The following is a 26355-nucleotide window of genomic DNA, read 5'->3' on the forward strand; positions in this document are numbered from 1 at the left end:
CACTTTCTCGAACGCCTGGAATCCTTACCCAATCCGTTACCCCCGGAAACCATCCTTGTAACCATTGATGCCACGTCCTTATACACAAATATTCCGCACGTCCAGGGCCTCGCTGCGATGGAGCATTTCCTTTCATGCCGATCACCTGCCACCCTACCTAAAACCTCTTTCCTCATTACCTTATCCAGCTTCATCCTGACCCACAACTTCTTCACTTTTGAAGGCCAGACATACCAACAATTAAAGGGAACAGACATGGGTACCAGGATGGCCCCTTCGTACGCCAACCTATTCATGGGTCGCTTAGAGGAAGCCTTCTTGGTTACCCAGGCCTGCCAACCCAAAGTTTGGTACAGATTTATTGATGACATCTTCATGATCTGGACTCACAGTGAAGAAGAACTCCAGAATTTCCTCTCCAACCTCAACTCCTTTGGTTCCATCAGATTCACCTGGTCCTACTCCAAATCCCATGCCACTTTCCTTGATGTTGACCTCCACCTGTCCAATGGCCAGCTTCACACGTCCGTCCACATCAAACCCACCAACAAGCAACAGTACCTCCATTACAACAGCTGCCACCCATTCCACATCAAACGGTCCCTTCCCTACAGCCTAGGTCTTCGTGGCAAACGAATCTGCTCCAGTCCGGAATACCTGAAGCATTACACCAACAACCTGACAACAGCTTTCGCATCCCGCAACTACCCTCCCGACCTAGTACAGAAGCAAATAACCAGAGCCACTTCCTCATCCTCTCAAACCCAGAACCTTCCACAGAAGAACCACAAAAGTGCCCCACTTGTGACAGGATACTTTCCGGGACTGGATCAGATTCTGAATGTGGCTCTCCAGCAGGGATACGACTTCCTCAAATCCTGCCCAGAAATGAGATCCATCCTTCATGAAATCCTCCCCACTCCACCAAGAGTGTCTTTCCACCGTCCACCTAACCTTCGTAACCTCTTAGTTCATCCCTATATATATATAAAAACAAAGATGACGTGACTTACCAAACGAAAGTACTGGCAGGTTGATAGACACAAACAAACACAAACATACACTCCAAATTCAAGCTTTCGCAACCAGCGGTTGCTTCATCAGGAAAAAGAGAAAGAGAGGGAAAGACGAAAGGATGTGGGTTTTAAGGGAGAGGGTAAGGAGTCATTCCACTCCTGGGAGCAGAAAGACTTACCTTAGGGGGAAAAAAGGACAGGTATACACTCGCACACACACACACACATATCCATCCGCACATACACAGACACAAGCAGACATTTGTAAAGGCAAAGAGTTTGGGCAGAGATGTCAGTCGAGGCGGAAGTACAGAGGCAAAGATGTTGTTGGAAGGCAGGTGAGGTATGAGCGGCGGGAACTTGAAATTAGCGGAGTTTGAGGCCTGGCAGATAAAGAGAAGAGAGGATATACTGAAGGGCAAGTTCCCATTTCCGGAGTTCTGACAGGTTGGTCGTCATTACCAACAAACACTGTCTGCCTGTGTCCATTCATGCAAATGGACAGTTTGTTGCAAACCCAGAATCTCCCACAGAAGAACCCCAAAAATGCCCCACTTTTGACAGGACACTTTCCGGGCTGGATCAGACTCTGAATGTGGCTCTCCAGCAGGGATACAACTTCCTCAAATCCTGCCCTGAAATGAGATCCATCCTTCATGAAATCCTCCCCACTCCACCAAGAGTGTCTTTCCGCCATCCACCTAACCTTCGTAACCTCTTAGTTCATCCCTATGACATCCCGAAACCACCTTCCCTACCCTCTGGCTCCTACCCTTGTAACTGCCCCCGGTGTAAAACCTGTCCCATGCACCCTCCCACCTACTCCAGTCCTGTAACCCAGAAGGTACACGATCAAAGCCAGAGCCACGTGTGAAAGCACCCACGTGATTTACCAACTGACCTGCCTACACTGTGAAGCTTTCTATGTGGGAATGACCAACAACAAACTGTCCATTTGCATGAATGGACACAGGCAGACAGTGTTTTTTGGTAATGACGATCACCCTGTGGCTAAACATGCCTTGGTGCACGGCCAGCACATCTTGGCACAGTGTTACACCATTCGGGTTATCTGGATACTTCCCACTAACACCAACCTGTCAGAACTCCGGAGATGGGAACTTGCTCTTCAGTATATTCTCTCTTCTTGTTATCTGCCAGGCCTCAACCTCTGCTAATTTCAAGTTGCTGCCACTCATACAACACCTGTCTTTCAACAACATCTTTGCCACTGTACTTCCGCCTCAAGTGACATCTCTGCCCAAACTCTTTGCCTTTCCAAATGTCTGCTTGTGTCTGTGTATGTGCGGATGGATATGTGTGTGTGTGTGTGTGTGTGCGAGTGTATACCTGTCCTTTTTTCCCCCTAAGGTAAGTCTTTCCGCTCCCGGGATTGGAATGACTCCTTACCCTCTACCTTAAAACCCACATCCTTTCGTCTTTCCCTCTTTCCTGATGAAGCAACCGTTGGTTGCGAAAGCTTGAATTTTGTGTGTATGTTTGTGTTTGTTTGTGTGTCTATCAACCTGCCAGCGCTTTTGTTTGGTAAGTCACATCATCTTTGTTGTGTAAAAATTATGTTATTGTATTCAGTCAGCAGTTTTACTCCTAAAGCCAATGAGAGAGAGAGAGAGAGAGAGAGAGAGAGAGAGAGAGAGAGAGAGACAGAGAGAGAGAGAGAGAGAGACAGCTGGCAAAAAGTGAGGATTTTATTTGAAATTATATGGCTTTAATTCTGAGAAGATTTCATTCTGGCATGCACGAACAAAAAACACTAAGGACATTTCTTTTCTTAAATTTAAACTGTATGCTGACAACTATAGAGATTAAAGCAAGATGGAAGACCGGCAGGATACATAGGTCTAGGAATACCTACATCTGCAAGAGCAGAACTGAGAGTAACACAGTCTTAAGGCACAGACAACTGTGCTGTAGCCATTAACTACAAGAAAGTTTTGTGTTGTATGAATGCCTCATTTGTTAAATACCAACCAATTAGAAATGTGAAAACGAATTTCTAAGCACTCTTAGCACCACCGTCAAAAGAATATAAATGATTTTGTGCACTGATTTGTCACTGTGGTTGATAGTCTTGCAGCAAAAAATAGTTTCTTCCAGATATGTTTTGACCAGTGTTTTCTGGAATGCAAGAGGCATTCTTCTTATTAATTACTTGAAAAAAAAAAAGTACAACAAGAACTGGCAGATGTATAACATCTGGACCATTTGGATTAGAAATCATCAAAACGGAGTTTTGAGTATAATAAACTGAATGATGTGAAGCACAAATTGTTGGAACATTCAAACCATTCACCACAGTTTGCATACAACTTCTTCTTTATGTCTGCAGCACTGTCATTTTAACTTAGTATTGTGACCATGTCAGACGAGCACCACAGATTCAAAATTAGTAACTTATTCAAGATTGTATTTAATGTAATGTATTTTTACAATATCATCTGCAGCCGTGAGCAGCTTCCATGGATGAGCTCAGCACTGCCACATCACTAATAACATCTGAGTGATGTGCTAAATCTGATTGAAAAAGGAAAGAAATGCATTGTTTGCGCTTTGTGTATCTATAAGTACTACAACCATTTGATCTGTTTGTTATTTGTTATCTTTAGAATCCCAGGAGTTATTTCTGTCATTATGTGGATTGACACAGTACATACTTTTATGGGATATTACAAATTTATGTGATATTGTGCTGCAATTTGCATTACAGATTGCATTAGTCGACATTCTATGTAAACTTGAAATACATCCAGATGGTATAATTGGTCACTCTGTTGGTGAATTGGGTTGTGCATATGCAGATGGTTGCCTCACAGCGGAACAAATGATACTTGCATCTTACTATCGAGGAATAGCTACACTTGAAGCAGAACTTATTAAAGGGATGATGGCTGCCACTGGTAAGCATAAAAAACCTCTCAGTATTATGAATAAATCATTATTTGTATTTCTTTCATGTGCCATTTATTTCAGTTACTGAGTGTAATGCACTGGAATGTTTCAATATAAACATTTAAGTATATTAATGGGAAAGCAACTATTACTGTTGTAATTCCTCTCACTCAGAAGTGTTTGGTCTCTGTCATATCATCACTCTTTGTTATTGTTGGGTAAAACCCAAAAATGGTATATGCCTGTGAAAAACTTGGGTTTGTGATCAAGGATGTTCCTCATTATCTGTTTCAACTTTTCAAAGGTGACACTCAAGGATTCCCAAAGTTTAACAGAAAACTTGATGGTATAACATTGCTCTAAATACTAATTTTCCAATTTTGTAACACGCAGCAATAACACAATTTCACTGAAGGTGCTCTCAAAAATCACATGATGACTGTACAGAGCTGAAACTTAGTCTGAATTTCAAGAAGAGATGAACACACCAGTCTTCACAAGTAGCAAAACACAGCATTGCAAGATTGCTTGCATTGCTGTCAGTCTCATAACTTTTCTCACTCACCTCATATACAGTAATTTGGTCTGCAAGATATCTAGGAGAGTTAAAAATTTCATTGTATCATCAGCCTTTGGTTCTAAATCTTATCCTTCCAGTAGGGCTTTGCATATCCTTTTGTCAAGTTTTGATTATTAAGGATGACTCATACTTATGCTGTCTTTCATTGAGAACTATCTTCAATTATTTTTGTACTTGGGAATATAATGCAATATCAAGAATCTACGCTACCATTTGCCATCACTGTCTATGATTGGAAGCTCAGGTATAAGCACATTACACTACCCTAAGCTATTTTCTCAGTTGCTTATTTTTTTAGAGACTTTCAACGATTTATATGATTATGCAATATTCAAATATTTGTGCCTCAGTCTTGCTCCCACAAATTTGTTCTCTCACTTCGCTCATCTCAACTATATTCCTCAACTGTTTTCTGTTCTGAGGCTAGTACTGCACCTTACTCATCACCTAATAAAACTATAAAATTATGAGACAGAATGGGTGGTCAGTACTGGAGGAGAAATTCTTAGTAATGCACATACATACCAATACAAAAGTACAAGAAACTACCACAACTTTCAGCACTATTAGCTTTCTCAGGGATGATAGAGGGTCAGGTTAAGGAAGATTAGAAAGGAAATGCAGATTACTGAGACTCCAAGACCAGAATGACCCATCTATTTTGGTGAAGAGGGGAAACAAACATGAAGTTGGATGCAAGAATATGTTGGAAGGCAAGTTCCCATCTCAGGAGTTTGGGAAGGCTAGTATTGTGTAGGAGGATTCAAGTACCAAATGTGGTGTTTCCAGGCAATGAGTTTCCTTGAGCTAACTGTAGTGGATGTTCAGTAAGTCAGTAAGAGTATCTAATTCATATTCCTCAACCATTCTTTGTTTGGTGATAATTTTTTTTATCTGGCAATATTCCTTTCTTTTCCAGTGTTCAGCAATCAATTTTTATTGTTTGATTACCTCTTTTCACTGTTTGGCAATCTACTTTCATTGTTTGGCAGTCCACTTTCATTGCTGAATGACGTTTTGTCTCTGTTTGGTGGCAATTTTTCCTTATTTATTGACAATTTTTTCTTGTTTGACTATACTTTTTCTACATTTAATGTTCTTTCCATTTCTTTGCAGTCTTACTAGTTTCTCAACATTCTTTTAGTTCCTAGTTTGCCTTTGTATAAATGCTCATCATACTATTCTTTTTCTCTTACAAGTATTACCTCCACCATTACATAACCTGTGCCAACTACCACTCCCACAAGCTGCTGTCTTTCTTTAAAATCTCCCAATCTTTCAGCCCTTAAAAGTTTTAATGCACTCAGTGTATTTCTCCTTTAAACAAGCAATAAATCTGAACAGAATACCTCCCACCATGAAATAAGAAGCCATTATGTTCATCACATATATCAAAAAAATGTCCCACCCTCTGTCTTCACCAACTATAACCTATGAGGTGTTTTCCAATACTAAGGTCCATTGGTCATTAAAAAAAATAAGTTTATGAAAAACGTTTTTATTGGCAGTATTATAGTCATAATTTCAGATCCATACGCTAGGTATAACTCATAATGGATTTCAGCAGCTGAAGATCCTTTTGGCAGCAAAAATCTAATCACACCACACTCTTTATAGCTGGCAGGATCTATGACTGTCTTGACCATTGGGATCTGCTCTCACTGACTGGAAAATGACTACTGAATCAAACCAATACTGCAGTATTTTTCCAAAGAGTCAGCAGACAGCGCTGCATGTGTGAAACATCATTCAGTCCTACCATCAGTTAAATACTGGTCACCATATCTTAGTTTTGGAAGACGCCTCTTAAAATGCTGCCACTAACAACTGTCTATCCTATCCAATGAGCCAGTCTAGTCTCCTTCTGATTAGATAGATTAGATTAGTTTTTCGTTCAATAGATCCATGCTGAGGAGATCCTCGTGGATGTGGCACATGTCATTTTTTTTTTTTTAAAGCTGAAATAACAATACTAATAGTATGAATATATACAATACATCATTTGTTTCTATTAAAAAATTCATGAATGGAGTAGAAAGAGTTGGCCACTAGTAAGTCTTTCAGGCTCCTTTTAAACTGATCTTTATTTGTAACTAAATTTTTTATGTTTGCTGGCAAATTATTGAAGATGAGTGTTCCTGAGTAGTGGACCCCTTTCTGAACTAAAGTAAGTGCTTTTAAGTCCTTGGGCAGATCATTTTTGTACCTGGTTTGTATGTATGAACTGAGCTGTTTGTTGAAAAAAGAGGTATGTTATTTAGGACAAATTTCATTAAGGAGTAAATATACTGAGAGGCAGTAGTTAGTATACCCAGTTCTTTGAAGAGGTTTCTACAGGACATCCGTGAATTTACTCCACAAATAATATGTATTACACGCTTTAATGTCCCATCCCAGAACATCCTCCACCCAAACACAACTGTAGCTAAAATCAAACAATCATGTTCTACAGTCAGTCTCAAGCCTCTCATTCAGATCCCTCTCCAGTCCTGAGACATCTGTTCTTTTCAAAGGCATAGTCTTCAGTCCCAAAGTGAAATGCAATCACACTGGCCTACTCAATGATCTCCCTTCATTTGTCTGTAACATCAGTTCACAATATTACTTCACCACTCAGTCCCAACACACAATCAACAAAGTGAGCATTGAATCCTGCCTAGAACAGTGACCACCCAAATACCAAACTGATCTCTCAGTCCTTTCTGAAAAACATTAGTGAAAGTACACATCTTACCCTAGCTCAGTCAGAGCTTCCATGATCTGAAGGCAGACTGCTCTATCATCATAATTTATGTAGAGAAAGGCACCATTAGTGTGGCACTTGACTGTGAGGAGCATGTGGCTTAGGAACATGGTCAGCCCTGATTCCTTGACATACAAAACTGTTCCTAACAACGCCACTCCTTCCATCTTTGTTGAGCTGCAGAAAATCCTTAAAACCCTAGGTTCTTTATGAGAAATCACAACTGCTTCTGCAGAACTCTTTCCTATTCCTGAGTTGTGCACCCTAACCTTCTACCTACTTCCCAAAATACACAAAGCAACCATACTGGCCATAGCAGATGCCTTCATAGCTTCCACTGAACGCACTTCAGCCCTGTTGGCAAGCATCAACAACCAGCACCCATTCTGTTTAAAAAAAACTAAACACTTCCTGAAATGTATCAATTCAATTCCTATCCCTTTCCCACCTGAAACCCTCCTTGTCACCCTTGGTGTGATGTTACTATGCTCTCTCTCTCTCTCTCTCTCTCTCTCTCTCTCACACACACACACACACACACACACACACACGCACACACACACACACACAAATGGATTCTCAGACCTAGAACACTGTCCTCCCAATGGACACCTGAAAGTCCTCATTTATTGTCACTCTAGCCAACTCTATCGTTACTCATAACTATGTCACATTTGAGGCTAGTGGCAACTGGGATGGACCATCCTATGCCAACATTTTCATGAGCCTCAGAAAGAGGCTTTTCTCAAGACTCAAAAGATGGGCCCTTGGGTTGATACAGATTTATTGGCAACATGTTTGTGGCCTGGCCCCATGTTGAGAAAAAAGTCTCCATTTCCTGCAACACCTTGACATCTTTTCCCAGCCAAAAATCATCTTGTCCTTTTCCAAAATCAAAGCTACCTTCCTTGATGTTGACTTACAACTCATTCAGTCCATATGAAAACCAATCACCAATAATACCTACATTCTGACAGCTGCCACCTCTTCCACGTCAAACATTCTCGTCACTAAGGCATAATCATCAAGGGCTGGCATTTCTGATCCACCACTTAACAGCCCAAGAAGTACGCTAACAACATCTCACAGTTGTCCTCTCCTGAAAATTTCCCCATTTACAAACAAATTTTTATGCAGCGTCCTTCTCTCACTGTCTAACTAGTATAACTTTCACTACTAAAAATATCAGAAGCACATCTCTTGTTACCCCCCCATGAACCATGGACCTTGCCGTTGGTGGGGAGGCTTGCGTGCCTCAGCGATACAGATGGCTGTACCGTAGGTGCAACCACAACGGAGGGGTATCTGTTGAGAGGCCAGACAAACATGTCGTTCCTGAAGAGGGGCAGCAGCCTTTTCAGTAGTTGCAGGGGCAACAGTCTGGATGATTGACTGATCTGGCCTTGTAACATTAACCAAAACGGCCTTGCTGTGCTGGTACTGCGAACGGCTGAAAGCAAGGGGAAACTACAGCCGTAATTTTTCCCAAGGACATGCAGCTTTACTGTATGATTAAATGATGATGGCGTCCTCTTCGGTAAAATATTCCGGAGGTAAAATAGTCCCCCATTCGGATCTCCGGGCAGGGACTACTCAAGAGGACTCCGTTATCAGGAGATAGAAAACTGGCGTTCTACGGATCGGAGTGTGGAATGTCAGATCCCTTATCGGGCAGGTAGGTTAGAAAATTTAAAAAGGGAAATGGATAGGTTAAAGTTAGATATAGTGGGAATTAGTGAAGTTCGGTGGCAGGAGGAACAAGACTTTTGGTCAGGTGAATACAGGGTTATAAATACAAAATCAAATAGGGATAATGCAGGAGTCGGTTTAATAATGAATAAAAAAATAGGAGTGCGGGTTAGCTACTACAAACAGCATAGTGAACGCATTATTGTGGCCAAGATAGACACAAAGCCCATGCCTACTACAGTAGTACAAGTTTATATGCCAACTAGCTCTGCAGATGATGAAGAAATCAATGGAATGTATGACGAGATAAAAGAAATTATTCAGGTAGTGAAGGGAGACAAAAATTTAATAGTCATGGGTGACTGGAATTTGTCAGTAGGAAAAGGGAGAGAAGGAAACATAGTAGGTGAATATGGGTTTGGGGGAAGAAATGAAAGAGGAAGCCGCCTTGTAGAATTTTGCACAGAGCATAACTTAATCATAGCTAACACTTGGTTCAAGAATCATAAAAGAAGGTTGTATACCTGGAAGAATCCTGGAGATACTAAAAGGTATCAGATAGATTATATAATGGTAAGACAGAGATTTAGGAACCAGGTTTTAAATTGTAAGACATTTCCAGGGGCAGATGTGGATTCTGACCACAATCTATTGGTTATGAACTGCAGATTGAAACTGAAGAAACTGCAAAAAGGTGGTAATCTAAGGAGATGGGACCTGGATAAACTGAAAGAACCAGAGGTTGTAGAGAGTTTCAGGGAGAGCATAACGGAAAAATTGACAGGAATGGGGGAAAGAAATACGGTAGAAGAAGAATGGGTAGCTCTGAGAGATGAAGTAGTTAAGGCAGCAGATGATCAAGTAGGTAAAAAGGCGAGGGCTAATAGAAATTCTTGGGTAACAGAAGAAATATTGAATTTAATTGATGAAAGGAGAAAATATAAAAATGCAGTAAATGAAGCAGGCAAAAAGGAATACAAACGTCTCAAAAATGAGATCGACAGGAAGTGCAAAATGGCTAAGCAGGGATGGCTAGAGGACAAATGTAAGGATGTAGAGGCTTGTCTCACTAGGGGTAAGATAGATACTGCCTACAGGAAAATTAAAGAGACCTTTGGAGAGAAGAGAACCACTTGTATGAATATCAAGAGCTCAGATGGCAACCTAGTTCTAAGCAAAGAAGGGAAGGCAGAAAGGTGGAAGGAGTATATAGAGGGTTTATACAAGGGCAATATACTTGAGGACAATATTATGGAAATGGAAGAGGATGTAGATGAAGACGAAATGGGAGATAAGATACTGCGTAAAGAGTTTGACAGAGCACTGAAAGACCTGAGTCGAAATAAGGCCCCGGGAGTAGACAACATTCCATTAGAACTACTGATGGCCTTGGGAGAGCCAGTCATGACAGAACTCTACCATCCGGTGAGCAAGATGTATGAGACAGGCGAAATACCCTCAGACTTCAAGAAGAATATAATAATTCCAATCCCAAAGAAAGCAGGTGTTGAAAAATGTGAAAATTACCGAACTATCAGTTTAATAAGTCACAGTTGCAAAATACTAACGCAAATTCTTTACAGACGAATGGAAAAACTGGTAGAAGCCAACTTCGGGGAAGATCAGTTTGGATTCCGTAGAAATGTTGGAACACGTGAGGCAATACTAACCTTACGACTTATCTTAGAAGAAAGATTAAGAAAAGGCAAACGTACGTTTCTAGCATTTGTAGACTTAGAGAAAGCTTTTGACAATGTTAACTGGAATACTCTCTTTCAAATTCTGAAGGTGGCAGGTATAAAATACAGGGAGCGAAAGGCTATTTACAATTTGTACAGAAATCAGATGGCAGTTATAAGAGTCGAGGGGCATGAAAGGGAAGCAGTGGTTGGGAAAGGAGTGAGGCAGGGTTGTAACCTCTCCCCGATGTTATTCAATCTGTATATTGAGCAAGCAGTAAAGGAAACAAAAGAAAAATTCGGAGTAGGTATTAAAATTCATGGAGAAGAAGTAAAAACTTTGAGGTTCGCCGATGACATTGTAATTCTGTCAGAGACAGCAAAGGACTTGGAAGAACAGCTGAACGGAATGGACAGTGTCTTGAAAGGAGGGTATAAGATGAACATCAACAAAACCAAAACGAGGATAATGGAATGTAGTCGAATTAAGTCGGGTGATACTGAGGAAATTAGATTAGGAAATGAGACACTTAAAGTAGTAAAGGAGTTTTGCTATTTAGGGAGTAAAATAACTGCTGATGGTCGAAGTAGAGAGGATATAAAATGTAGACTGGCAATGGCAAGGAAATCGTGTCTGAAGAAGAGAAATTTGTTAACATCGAGTATAGATTTAAGTGTCAGGAAGTCGGTTCTGAAAGTATTTGTATGGAGCGTAGCCATGTATGGAAGTGAAACATGGACGATAACTAGTTTGGACTAGAAGAGAATAGAAGCTTTCGAAATGTGGTGCTACAGAAGAATGCTGAAGATAAGGTGGGTAGATCATGTAACTAATGAGGAGGTATTGAATAGGATTGGGGAGAAGAGAAGTTTGTGGCACAACTTGACTAGAAGAAGGGATCGGTTGGTAGGACATGTTCTGAGGCATCAAGGGATCACCAATTTCGTATATATGCCTCAATATATTACTATGACAGAGCTGTGACTTTCTCTTGTCCAGCCTTGAAATGAGATTATCTCTCATTGATATTGTCCCCACACTCTCACCCTCAGTCACTCTCCTAACATCTGTAATATCCTTATCACACCACATGGCATTCCCACACCATTATTCTTACCTCAAGGTTCCTATCCCTGCAGTCATTTCCACTGTAAAATCTCCCCCAAAACAACCACCCACCTCCACTTACTCCTGCTCTGCTACTCCTGCGTGATACATTATTGACTGCAGAACAGCTTGTGAAACCATGCACTTCATTTACCAAATACCATTTCGCGACTGATAGTGTTTCATATAGAACTGACCATCAGTAAACTGTGTAATTTCATGAGCAGATGTAGAAAAGCTGTTTACCTTGGGGACATTCAGAAGTCATTTGTTGCAAATGCTGAATAGCATGAGACAAGGACCTGAGTGCCTGCTACATCTTATGGGCCCTTTAGATCCTCTCACCCAGTTCTAGTTTTACTAAAATCTGTTGATGGGAATATGTTCTCCAACAAATCCTGCATCATGACACCTTCCTGGATTTACCCTCTGTCAACAAACACTTCCCTCTCTTTTTTTCATTATTATTATTATATTTTTTCTTATTTTTTCCTTTTTTCTTTCTTATGTCTTATTTAATTATTTTCTTTATTGCTTGTTCTCACAACAGATGGGTCCTTCTCATCCTGGGGTCTGAGTGTCTTGCCTTACTCTCTGACAGTGCCCATCCTATCCCTTTTTCCTCCCCAAGGAAGGAACGCAGTACTGAGAATTTTGTCTCCTGAAGTAAGCTGTCTCAAAATTTTATAGTGTTACCAAGTGAATTTTCTATTTGATGGACTTCACACACTTAATAATTTTAATTCTGCAGACTTAAACAGTCTTTCCTTCTTGTCCTATGTAGTAAGAGATCACAATGACTGGAGTTGCTGAAATCATTTATACAGAATAATAATTCCTAAATCAGTTAGCTCTGGTACTCACTGATGGAAAGTCAAGTTCATTCAGTCACATAATGGTGGCAACTACTGAGCACAGTTGATAGTCTAAGTATCACAGAACAGGTCTCACAGGAAGCCAACTCAACAAAGTAAAGTTTACTGGCCAACGTCTGGCTGCTTGTAGTGGCTGCAGTGATGTTTCTTCCAGTTTGGATAGCTGCTGGAACTGTGTGGTATAGATCCTGGAGTTCACTCTGCATCAGAACTGCTTGCAATGGCTCAACAAACTGAACTGACAGAGAGGGCTGGACGCCATTCTAAATATATGCCTGGTGAAGTAATATCTGTTTGATAATTGGGTATCATGTGATTCATGTGAGTGGAGTAGTGCTCTCAGTGGTGGCACTGTTGTCAGGAATGTGAATGCTGCTTGTGTTGAGGCTGGTGTGTCTTGTGGTGAAGCTAGTGTCAATGTTTCCATGGTGTAGCCTGGAGCTATGCTTCAAAATGACCAGTGTGTTTTGTAATCAGTCCAGTTCAATGTGGTTGGTACACCATGTTTGCTGAACTGAAGATATCTGCGTTTGCCAAGGGAGCATCTCCTGTTGAGTTGGATCACAGTCAACTTGTCAACCATGTCTGTAAAGTGGATAGTTGTGGTGACTTATGAAGGATATAGACATGGCACAAGATGTTTAACACTGTTTCACAGAATTTAATGTCTCACTCACTACTGCATAACTGTAACAATCCCAATCAGCTGTTTAACTGTTAAGATCTCCTCCAATGATGACTGTATTGATAGGGAACAAATGTACAAGTGAGATGAGGTTTTCTCTGGAGTTTTCTGTGAGGCTGTCTGTCAAAAGAAAGGCCCAATTATAATCATTTTCCCCACTCTTGATAATTACTGTTGCCCAAATGATCTACTATGCAGCATAAATTTCTATCTTAGTGGGTGTGAGTTTCTTATCTGCAGTCACTGATACACCATCTTCAATTCTCATTAGCCTACCCTCTTGTTATACAGTTAGATTCACTTCAAAAATATTTGTGTTGCCAATTTATAGTTTTAGTCAGCTTCCTTTACCTTGTATTAAGTGAGCTCCTTTCCTATTTGGGCATACATCAAATGTTTTATCAACTGGTAACTAAGTTTTCAATAGTATCATGTGTGTGGAGCATTTGCTGTAGCCCTACAGTAATAATTTGAGGCTTCATACAGCCATCATTAACTAGATTAGATGGAGAATTGCCTTATCAAAAAGAAAAGAAAAAATGTGTGCACAACTTCTGGAAATGTCTGGTAATCATTGTCACCATAATGCCTCGTGATCACTGATACTAGTATCAATGGGGACATCCTGAAAATTCCAGAATGAGATTTTCACTCTGCAGTGGAGTGTGCACTGATATGAAACTTCCAGCCGGATTAAGTTTGGAGGGTAGGATATGAAGTACTGACAGAATTGAAGCTGTGCCAATGGGTCATGAGTCATGGTTGGGTATCTCAATCGGTAGAGCACTTGCCAACAAAAGGGAAAGGTCCCAAGTTTGAATCACATCCTGGCACACAGTTTTAATCTGCCAGGAAGTTTGATATCAGCACACACTCTGCTGCAGAGTGAAAATCTCATTCTGGAAACATTCTCCAGGCTGTGGCAAAGCAATGTCTCCACAATATCCTTTCTTCCAGGAATGCTAGTTCTGCAAGGTTTGAGAAGAGCTTCTGTGAAGTTTGGAAGGTAGGAAATGAGGTAATGGCAGAATTGAAGCTGTGAGGATGGGTTGTGAGTTGTGCTTGGGCAGCTAAATCGCTAGAGCACTTTCCCGCGAAAGGCAAAGGTCCTGACTTTGAGTCTCAGACCAGCACACAGTTTTAATCTGCCTGGAAGTTTGATACCAGTGCACACTCCACTGCAAAGTGAAAATCTCCTTCTGGAAACATCCCCAGGCTGTGGCAAAGCCATGTCTCCACAATATCCTTTCTTCCAGGACTGCTAGTTCTGCAAGGTTCGCAGAAGAGCTTCTGTGAAGTTTGGAAGGTAGGAGATGAGGTACTGACAGAATTGAAGCTGTGAGGATGGGTCACGAGTCATGCTTGGGTAGCTCAGTTGGTAGAGCACTTCTCCATGAAAGGCAAAACTCCTGAGTTTGAGACTCAGTCCAAAACACAGTATAATCTGCCAGGAAGCTTCAGCCTCAGAGATCTAGATCCTCATTCAGAACCAGATGGCTATGATCATTTCTGAGGACAGTGTTGCAGCTACTGATCTTTGATGAATTTCTGTGAGGAAGGCCGGTATTGTCACCATTCTGTGACAATCAGTGGAAAGATCCAAGTATGACCTAAAAATGACCTTGGAATGAAGATTCCAATGTGTGTAACATCAAGCAGCTGGGCTGCAGCAACAGCCTCTTCAACATATCAAATGTTGACTGCTGATGATTGACAGACCTCTACCCTTTTGCGATTACTCCCTCCCTCACACATGACACAGCAGGCTTCCAAAGACGACAAGTGTTGCTCTGTCTTTTTCAGTTTTAGTGGGGGCCAACAGCACTTCAGTCTTGTTGGTAAGGGGGATAGGTGTAGTACCCTGAGTTCTTTGTGGTCTATGCCTTGCTTGTACAGGACCCTTTGACCCTCCACCCACAATCAACAAGTAGTGTAGGCGCCCCGGTGGTCCCGGTCGCCTACGGTGGACTGGATGGCCGAGCGGTGACCTCTCCAGCTGTCAGGATGCTAGGAAATCACTGTGGACGCATCAGAAACGCCAACGAAACATTATTAATTCATAACACCTTTATTTCTGCCGAGTACAATGTGGCTTGGTGATATCAACGACCTTCCCCGAGTCCTTGCTGACTCATTGCGATGACACCAGATCTGTGCCACGCAGTCTTGCTAGTGCAGCGCCGCATGCTGTGACGTAGCGGAGGAATGCCCTTACTTCAGCCGCACGTGGCTGGTGGCGTCCGGCTGGCTGGTCGGCTCGGCTGCGGACAGCAAGCTGCTGCATGTGGAGGCTCTGGGTTGGAGTCCCGACGCTGTCGGCACGAGAAGCGTTCTCATAGTGCAGAGTGTACTCTATCCCACCCCGTCTTCTTCCCTGCTCCTCCTGGTAGCTCGTCTGCTGTGGACGGGCGGAACGGGCTGCAGTCCCCCAGCATCGTCAGCTCACCTGGTTGTGACAGCGGATGCACAGGGCCTAGGCCCCGCACGATCTCGACGACGGCTTACTGATGTGGTCAGCATTGGTGGCAAATGAATCTGCCATGATGTCTGCTAATCCTGGGTTGATGATTGACAGCGGCAACAGAGAGGACTAGAGCTGGTACTGTCCCCTCACGTCTGCTGCTGGATGGACCGCCCTTACTGCAACATCTCCTTAATAAAGATTAACATGTCGATCACCCAGCTGAGCGCTATGCAGCAACCCAGTACACATCTCACTGCAAGTCTAACTGCGAGTGCAAGTGCCTTGCTGCTGCCAAAGCTGGTGTATTTAAAGGAACCACGAGTGACGTCCTGACGTCATGCTTGTTTGTAATGAGCTCATTTGTTCCACTTATACTGCTGATTCATCTGTTGTACTCGCCCCTTAGGTGTTCTTGCAACAGAGCTACGTGTTGTTATGGCAGACATACGCGAAGTTGTGGAATGCAGTACAGCTGACGCTATACCTCTCTCTTGCTCTCTACGAAAGTCTCTGTCTAACACAAACCCGCGTGCTAAGAAATTCTCTCTCACCTGTTGTGTGTAACCAGGCCATTGCCCCTGCGTGATGACACATTCCAATATATGTGCAATCCTCCTACCTCTTGGCTAACTTACTGCTTCTGGCTCTGGGCATAGGCAACGAAACTTTGACAATATTTCACGTTTCCAACTCTTTACTATTCTGCGACACTACAGTAGTGATAGGTCTTGTATTTTCTGGCAAAGAGAAATTATCCATGGAGGAGGATAGATCTTACAGTAACTTTAGTATCTATTGTTGTGACTCAGACTATTTTACCAAACATACCTACCTGTAGCAGTTTCCAATCACTTTACACCAGGCAGAATAATTTTTATTGCTTATGAACAGCTGTGAGCTAATGCTTTACCATATAACAGCATTCATATTGCATCTGATGTAACATTTTACAGAACAGTAAACAAATAATCTTAAATTAATGCCTCTGATTTTCTTTTAATTTCAGGACCTGTTATGCTTCAAGGTTTAAAAGTTTCTTTTAACATCTGAAGTTACATTGCCCAAGAAAGTAGTTTGTGTCATAACAAGACAAAACCCTAGCAAAAAATTTCCTGATTCTCTAAATTACATGGAATTTGTGTCTCAAACTTCTTCTTTGTGCAGATTATGCTGCCTCACAGACTCACATAAACTCAAGTAACTGTAAATTTATAACAGTTGTTGTTGTTGTTGTCTTCAGTCCTGAGACTGGTTTGATGCAGCTCTCCATGCTACTCTATCCTGTGCAAGCTTCTTCATCTCCCAGTACCAACTGCAACCTACATCCTTCTGAATGTGCTTAGTGTATTCATCTCTTGGTCTCCCTCTATGATTTTTACCCTCCACGCTGCCCTCTAATACTAAATTGGTGATCCCTTGATGCCTCAGAACATGTCCTACCAACCGATCCCTTCTTCTATTCAAGTTGTGCCACAAACTTTTCTTCTCCCCAATCCTATTCAATACTTCCTCATTAGTTATGTGATCTACCCATCTAATCTTCAGCATTCTTCTGTAGCACTACATTTCGAAAGCTTCTATTCTCTTCTTGTCCAAACTATTTATCGTCCATGTTTCACTTCCATACATGCCTAAACTCCATACAAATACTTTCAGAAATGACTTCCTGACACTTAAATCGATACTCGATGTTAACAAATTTCTCTTCTTCAGAAACACTTTCCTTGCCATTGCCAGTCTACATTTTATATCCTCTCTACTTCGACCATCATCAGTTATTTTGCTCCCCAAATAGCAAAACTCCTTTACCACTTTAAGTGCCTCATTTCCTAATCTAATTCCCTCAGCATCACCCAACTTAATTCGACTACATTCCATTATCCTCGTTTTGCTTTTGTTGTTGTTCATCTTATATCCTCCTTTCAAGACGCTATCCATTCCATTCAACTGCTCTTCCAAGTCCTTTGCTGTCTCTGACAGAATTACAATGTCATCGGCGAACCTCAAAGTTTTTATTTCTTCTCCATGAATTTTAATACCTACTCCGAATTTTTCTTTTGTTTCCTTTACTGCTTGCTCAATATACAGATTGAATAACATTGGGGACAGGCTACAACCCTGTCTCACTCCTTTCCCAACAACTGCTTCCCTTTCATGTCCCTCGACTCTTATAACTGCCATCTGGTTTCTGTACAAATTGTAAATAGCCTTTCGCTCCCTGTATTTTACCCCTGCCACCTTTAGAATTTGAAAGAGAGTATTCCAGTTAACATTGTCAAAAGCTTTCTCTAAGTCTACAAATGCTAGAAATGTAGGTTTGCCTTTCCTTAATCTTTCTTCTAAGATAAGTCATAAAGTCAGTATTGCCTCACGTGTTCCAGTATTTCTACGGAATCCAGACTGATCTTCCCCGAGGTCGGCTTCAACCAGTTTTTCCATTCGCCTGTAAAGAATTTGTGTTAGTATTTTGCAGCTGTGGCTTATTAAACTGATAGTTCGGTAATTTTCACATCTGTCAACACCTGCTTTCTTTGGGATTGGAATTATATTCTTCTTGAAGTCTGAGGGTATTTCGCCTGTTTCATACATTTTGCTCACCAGATGGTAGAGTTTTGTCAGGACTGGCTCTCCCAAGGCCATCAGTAGTTCCAATGGAATGTTGTCTACCCGGGGGCCTTGTTTCGTCTCAGGTCTTTCAGTGCTCTGTCAAACTCTTCACGCAGTATCGTATCTCCCATTTCATCTTCATCTACATCCTCTTCCATTTCCATGATATTGTCCTCAAGTACATCACCCTTGTATAGACCCTCTATATACTCCTTCCACCTTTCTGCTTTCCCTTCTTTGCTTAGAACTGGGTCTCCATCTGAGCTCTTGATGTTCATACAAGTGGTTCTCTTATCTCCAAAGGTCTCTTTAATTTTCCTGTAGGCAGTATCTATCTTACCCCTAAGGAGATAAGCCTGTACATCCTTACATTTGTCCTCTAGCCATCCCTGCTTAGCCATTTTGCACTTCCTGTCGATCTCATTTTTGAGACGTTTGTATTTCTTTTTGCCTGCTTCATTTACTGCATTTTTATATTTTCTCCTTTCATCAATTAAATTAAGTATTTCTTCTGTTACCCAAGGATTTCTACTAGCCCTTGTCTTTTTACCTACTTGATCCTCTGCTGCCTTCACTACTTCATCCCTCAAAGCTACCCATTCTTCTTCTACCATATTTCTTTCCCCCATTCCTGTCAATTGCTCCCTTATGCTTATGCTCTCCCTGAAACTCTGTACAACCTCTGGTTCTTTCAGTTTATCCTGGTCCCATCACCTTAAGTTTCCACCTTTTTGCAGTTTCTTCAGTTTTAATCTACGGGTCATAACCAATAGATTGTGGTCGGAGTCCACATCTGCCCCTGGAAATGTCTTACAATTTAAAACCTGGTTCCTAAATCTCTGTCTTACCATTATATAATCTATCTGATACCTTTTAGTATCTCCAGGGTTCTTCCATGTATCCAACCTTCTTTCATGATTCTTAAACCAAGTGTTAGCTATGATTAAGTTGTGCTCTGTGCAGAATTCTACCAGGCGGCTTCCTCTTTCATTTCTTAGCCCCAATCCATATTCACCTTCTACGTTTCCTTCTCTCCCTTTTCCTACTGACGAATTCCAGTCACCCATGACTATTAAATTTTCATCACCCTTCACTATCTGAATAATTTCTTTTATTTCATCATACATTTCTTCAATTTCTTCGTCATCTGCAGAGCTAGTTGGCATTGAACTTGTACTACTGTAGTAGGTGTCGGCTTTGTATCTATCTTGACCACAATAATGTGTTCACAGATTTATAACAGATGAAAACAATATATACTGTTGTGACTCTTTAAGCTTTCCCGGTGGAGTCATCTCAGCTGAAAGAAATGCTCTACGAGAATTGAAGACCAAGACATCGTCATCTTACCTGCTGATAAAGGAAATGCTACTATGCTTCTCTCACGCACAGAATATAACAATATAACAGCAGGATGTACAAACTGCTTGACGATCCTGCATTAGTAAATTAAAAAGTTATCTGACGGGTAGGATGCAGAGAAAAACTGTGGAACTTATCAGGAAGAGTTTGATTCCAGCCAAAGTCACTAAGGGTTTGCATCAATAGACTGCAGTTCCTCCTAGAATCTACGGCCTACCCAAGATCCATAAGAATGGGGTGCCTCTCCATCCCATTGTAAGTAACATAGGAGCACCTAATTATTTTGTTGCCAAATACCTGATATCAGTATTGGGACCTCTCATAGGCAAGTGCGACCATCACATTCGAAACTCTGAATATTTCATAGGTCGCCTGAAAACTCTTAGATTGCAATCATCAGATCTGTTTGTAAGTTTCAATGTCATACCTCTTCCTACAAAGGTGCCCTTGCAGGACTCTTTGGAGCTCATTAGCAACAAGTTTGAAGAGGACATAGTAGCATTATTTAAACATTTGCTTACTTCAACATACTTCTTATTTCATGTCCAATATTTTGAACAAGTGGACGGTGTCACCATAGGAAGCCCTCTGTCTCCTGTGGTGGCCAATTATTTTATGAAGTACTTTGAAGGAAAAGCACTACAGTCAGCCACTCTCAAACCTTCTTGTTTTCTGCAGTATGTGGATGATACATTTGTAGTGTGGCCACATGGACTTGATACTCTACCTACGTTTCTTCAGCATCTGAATTTGCTCCATCTGAATATAAACTTTGCAGTGGAAATGAAAAAAGATGGTACTTTACCTTTTCTTGATGTCCTGGTACAAAGGAAAGCAGATGGAACCTTGGGACACAGCATCTACTGCAAGCCAACGCATGCAGATCTATATCTGCAAGGCCACAAGCTGCCATCATCCTGCACAATGTGGTAGTGCATTACATACATTAGTTCATAGAGCACGTGTGGTATCTGATCCTGAGAGCCTGTCGAGTGAAATACAACATTTGAAGACAGTGTTCTGACAAAACGGTTATTCTGAGAGACAGATACATAATGCATTCAAGTCCAGCTGAGTTCAATCTATGGAGCAGAATAAAGATATGAAGACACCCACCTCTTTGGCCTTTTTGCCATATTTTGGTGCCATGTCATCAAGAATCGGAAGAGTCGTCGGAAGATATGGAATTAAGTGTGTTTTTCAGCCTTCTGCAAAACAGAGAAACCTGTTGCGTTCGGTTAAGGATGACCTTGGCCTGAGGAAATGTGGTGTGTACAAGATTCCGTGTTAGTGTGGAGCAGCGTACATAGGCCAGACATGTCACACAGTACAAGAATGCTGTGATGAACATCAGCATCATACATGCCTTCGTCAACCGGAATAGTTGGCGATTGGGGAACACTGTCTGAATACAGGACATTGTATGATTTAAGAAAAGACGGAAGTTTTATCCCCGGCATCATCTTTCTGGGATTGTGTCATTAAGGAAGCAATACATATCCATACAGCCAATAATCTCATCAACAAGGATACTGGATTTCAACTGAGCACAGCCTGGAACCCTACATTGGCTGCTATTAAATCACGATGCGGGAATCAAGATTCTTCGATAACGGGCCTGTCATAACATTGGCCTAGTACGACCATTGGTGAGTAACGGTCGCACTGTTGACAGATGCAGCATACAGCGCACACATGGGAGAGCATTCTTCATGTGCATGTTCTAGAAATGGGGCGTCAACATGCGCATCAGTCGTACATAGCCACCAGCAAGGTTGAACCACCTGAAGATGTTGGACAGTTGCTCCGAGGAAATATTGTGGAATTTGCACAACGTGATCCGGCAGCAAACTCGTGAAGACTATTTACAATATATACTGCTACAATATATATACAATATATATCTGCTGTCTCAGAGAGCTGAAACTACAGTGTAGTTTCAGTTCTCTGAGACTGCAGATGTGTGTGCAAGTTGCGCTTGCGTGCGTGTGTGTGTGTGTGTGTGTGTGTGTGTGTGTGTGTGTGTGTGTTTTTTGTGTCTACTGCTGACAAAGGCCTTAATGGTCAAAAGCTATGATTGTGTGAATCTTTTTATTGGGCCTATGAGGACTCAGCATCTCCACTATATGGTGAGTAACAACTTTCCTTCTCTAGTATTGTTACATTCCATCCTGGATTTTCCATTGTTTGAAAAGTACACTTAAGTCACATAGTCTTTCCTATGACTGTGTACTTCTTGGAAAGATCATTCTACTGAAAATGCAGTCCATGGAATTGTCAGTATCAAAGTTGACAATTTATACACTTCACTGAACCTGAAATCAGGCCAAGTTCTTTCATTAATGTCACTATCTCATATGCATTCTTCAAAGAAATCTTGAGTGAACTATATGGCACAAGGAGTTCATTTTTCAAAGCAACATGCCTAAGAGTGGTCCAAGATCTGATGATAGTTTGTGTAAAAGATGGTCAAGAGATTGATAGTGTGTAATTTTCATTGTACTTAGAGTAAAGCAGGTGAAAAAATTTCAACTTATCAAAAGAAGAGAACCTTTGCTCTCTCTCAGACAGAATGTGATCAAGTACTTCAAAATATGAAGGACAGTAAATGGCCATTTCTGAACTGTCTCTTGACTCTCTGTTTACAATTTGTATCACAGTTTTAAGTCACTTAGATTTTCCAGAAAATATTGAAACAGTGTTCCCTGTCAGATTACAGCTGTCCTGAAATCTCTTTAATCTTCTTGCTGCAATACACAATGTCATAGCTTTTGGTTTGCAGTATGTTATACAAGACATCTGTGTAACTGAACAGATTAGAAAATATTTCCAGCAAGAATATTGACTGGAAATTGTTCAGAAAAAGCAAAAAAATCCTGAGACTACACCACTGCATCACTGTTCCTATTATCACTGTTATCCAGAACACTGGCAAGAATTATAAAATTATAGTCTGTGTTCTTTAACTGTGTGATCCATATGGACTAGAAGGTCCACCTAGATGAGGCAAGTGATGGCATCTATCTTTGAATAAATTCCTGTAATGCACATGGTTTTTAAATGACTTAGAAAAAAATGAAGAAAGATCTCCTACAGTTTGGAAAAATGCTTAAAGTCCTTTTATATTAGAGATACTTCTCTGCAAAACAAAATTTAATAAATGAGCATGGCAGTGATTGAAGAGAGTTTTCATATATTTTGACAAAACTGTACTCTGGAAGCCATTAACATGTCCACTCATTACTGATGCTCCGTATTATGTCTAGCCAACCAACTTCTCTGCAATGACAAATTCATTAACTAAGTGTTCAACATAAGCATATAAACCAGCAGCTGTTCTGTCTGCACTGACATCATTAAAACAAATGAATCTTTCATTCATATTGCCTTCATGAATGTAACACAGCACTGTTGACAGTTGTGACTCACACAATATCTGAGACATTTCATCAAGCATTATGGCTACAAAGTCGGCCGATTTTATTTCTTGTTTCAGAGATTCCTTGACTACCTCATAAATAGCTTTAGCAGTGTCATTTTGTGCAGATGCAAAAGTTACTCGAAATATTGTAGATGTACTCAAGTGTGCCTCTAACAAGGAGTCATAATTTTTCAAAACATTTAGTAATTGCAGATAATTTCCTTTGTTAATAGAAGCATCTGACTCATTACATCCTAAAAATGGGAGCTCTTGTTTAGCTAAATATCACACTGCATCAATGAATCTTTCCGGAATTTCCATGTTCATTTTAACTGGTTTGTTGTGCTGGCTAATATTACTGTGATGCAGCTCATTTGGTAGGGTGTGGACTGTGTCCTTCCCAAACATTTTTGACTACAAAAATGACTGCATGTAAGTTTGGGATTTTGAATGTCTTTGTTGGCTGACTGAAAATTATTTAAATCTGGAAAACTGTGTTTATTCCATGCTGACTTTTCTCTGGAAAACAGCAAACACAGCCAATAGAAAAGTGTATTTGAATCGGGATGACTTGTCAAACAACCAATACTATCATCCTGCAAAACAGAAAAATGTCTAGTGTAGCATTCACTTTTGCTCTTATGCTCTGATGTTAGATTAGGTAATGGTAGCTTCAGCCTACCTTTTCTAACTACTTCCAGTTTTCCTTGAAGTGACCTAATGGAAAATGGTCTTTCTAGCAAGTGTTTCTCAGCTACATTTACTTTCATTGTCAGATGTTAATTGCAACAAAATCACTAAACACTATCTCAGTTTTTGAAACACTAAACAGTATTTTAGATGATCACACACATAGCTATGTGGTCAGGTTAAGGATAGTGACATTTTGATAAGTCATATTGAAGTGGTTTTATCACCTCTTTAAGGTGTGTTGTAACAACAGTAAGTAAAAACATTATTCATTATTCATAGAACAATTGAGGTACTACAGAAAATATTGAAACTAAGCATTAAGTAAATGAAAAGGAGAGTGGTAGAAGCAGTGCATTGTGAAAACCAAATTAGACTATTGCATAAAATTGTGCTACAACAAAAATACAATTGGAAGTTCCTAATGTTATGAGTTTCATTGTTTGTGTTCCCATTAACAGGAATAAAACCATTAAACTAAGACGCTGAGTTTTGATACTATTTAAGAATATTATCTCTGCAATAACTGTTTTGTAACTATTAGCTTTCCTGCAATTTATTGTTGTATATGATGGGAGAACATTTAGAGGTTTATTGAACTTTACATATACAATTGTTATTTACTTTCTGAAGATGGAGATAACTTTGTAATTCTTGTATTTCCTTTTACTAGGTGTGGGTTATGAACAGATAAAAGATATTCTTCCTCCAGGAGTTGAAGTAGCATGTCATAATTCTCATAGTAGCTGCACACTTTCTGGTCCAACAAAAAGTGTTGAAGACTTTGTTGATGTACTGAAGGGAAAAGGCATATTTGCAAAAACTGTGAATGTTGCAAACACAGCATATCACAGTACATACATCAAACCAGCTGCTCCACTTCTTCTTAATTATCTAAAAAAGGTAATCATTTAATTTGATTATGGTAGTCCTGAGATTTTCCCATCTGATTCACTTCACAAATAGTCAAAATTTGATTCAGTTCAGTTGGTATTGTTGACAAGCAGTACTCACAATTATGTGATTTCATATATGGTAAATTTCTGTTACAAAAATCAAGCTAAACCATTATCTTAGCAAAGTTATCAGGCAGTGATCTTTAGTAAACCTGTTTAAATATTGATATCTTGTACTTTTAAATCTAAGGGTAGCTATCTTAAATGCAACAATTTAGGAAGAAATAGACTGCTACTTACCAAAAAGAGAACACATTAAGTTGCAGACACACACAGTTAAAAAACACATACACAAAGCTTTTGGCAACATTCCTTATCACCAAAAAAGAAAGAGAGAGACACAGAAACTAGTCATACACACAAGTAAGCACACCTCACGCACACGACTACCAACTCCAGCAGCTCGGACTTGAGTTGACGAAGTTGGCAGTCATGTGCATGAGGTGTACTAGCTTGAGTGTATGAGCCATGAGTGTCTCTCTGTTTCCCATTCACCATTTATACGCACAAGTAAGCACACCTCACGCAGTCATGTGTGCATGAGGTATGCTTGCTTGAGTGTATGTATGATGTGTGTCTCTCCCTGTTTCCCTTTTCTGGTGAAGGCCATAACTGAGAGCTTTGTGTAATTGTATTTTATTGGGCATTTCTGAAACTTAATGTGTCTTCGTTACAGTAAGTAGTAATTTATCTTTTCCTACAATGTTAATTTTCCTATGTTGAGTTTCCACTGTTTGTTATCTTAAATGCAAAATATTTATGGCAACCAGCTTGTAGTAATGGATGTGATGGGATTTTCTTAACCAGATCTAGCTAATGAGATGAATGAAGAAACATTTTTGGACTCAAGTTCTTTTTAATTTTTTTAATGTGTGGGGGTGGGAGGCAGATTTTACCATTAGTACAGCATTATCAAAATCAAACATTATGATTGAAGTGGCTAAATGATATTATTATGAGAGGGGCATGTAACACTATCAAATTACCTGTAAAGGAAGGTTTTGAATTTATTTGTGCTATTAATTCTTACATTAAAACAGTGTTGATTTATCCATTGATATGCTTCCTAATGTTCAGTGAAAGACAGAAACTGTAAAAACAATGGTTTTGTTTGTTATAAAATAACACTTGCTGCTGCCAACCTGGATTTTCTTCTGTTTCCTGCATACTGCATTTTGGGAAATTGGTGTACACATTTCTTTTGAGACAACATGAGAAATGTTTTGGAAGTATAGTAAATTGGGCCAATACAACACAGTGACCAAGACAACAAGCAAATACAAATAAATGAACTTGGAGAAGTCACAAGTGTATCTAATCTAACCCAGTGATCAAAGCAGAATACAGCGTATAAGTAAATGGAGTTTAGGTACTCTAAGTGAAATGAATCTAGCCGTGACTAAAGCAACTACAAAATACAAATAAATCAACTTCAGGTGCTGTAGGTGAAGCTAATCTAACACAGTTGGGGATTTCAGTCTTTAACAGTGGCACATGTGGCACCATGGTGGTTTGTGCATAGTTCACAGAAAGAGGTTGGAACTTGCCACACCGACTATAATTTAATGGG

At 40.4% G+C, this 26355-nt stretch overlaps 1 protein-coding gene across 1 annotated transcript in view; it reads left to right on the top strand.

The window, feature by feature from the left end:
• The window catches only part of LOC124798507 (fatty acid synthase-like), a 379784-nt gene that overhangs the window by 131726 nt on the left and 221703 nt on the right, over positions 1-26355 (top strand). The window contains exons 11-12 of the mRNA XM_047261946.1: positions 3745-3934; positions 24503-24732. Coding sequence (XP_047117902.1) covers positions 3745-3934; positions 24503-24732 — 420 coding nt within the window. The remainder of the gene's footprint in view (positions 1-3744; positions 3935-24502; positions 24733-26355) is intronic.

The sequence above is a fragment of the Schistocerca piceifrons genome, chromosome 5 (assembly GCF_021461385.2).
Source record: "Schistocerca piceifrons isolate TAMUIC-IGC-003096 chromosome 5, iqSchPice1.1, whole genome shotgun sequence".
In the NCBI taxonomy this organism is placed as follows: Eukaryota; Metazoa; Arthropoda; class Insecta; order Orthoptera; family Acrididae; genus Schistocerca; species Schistocerca piceifrons.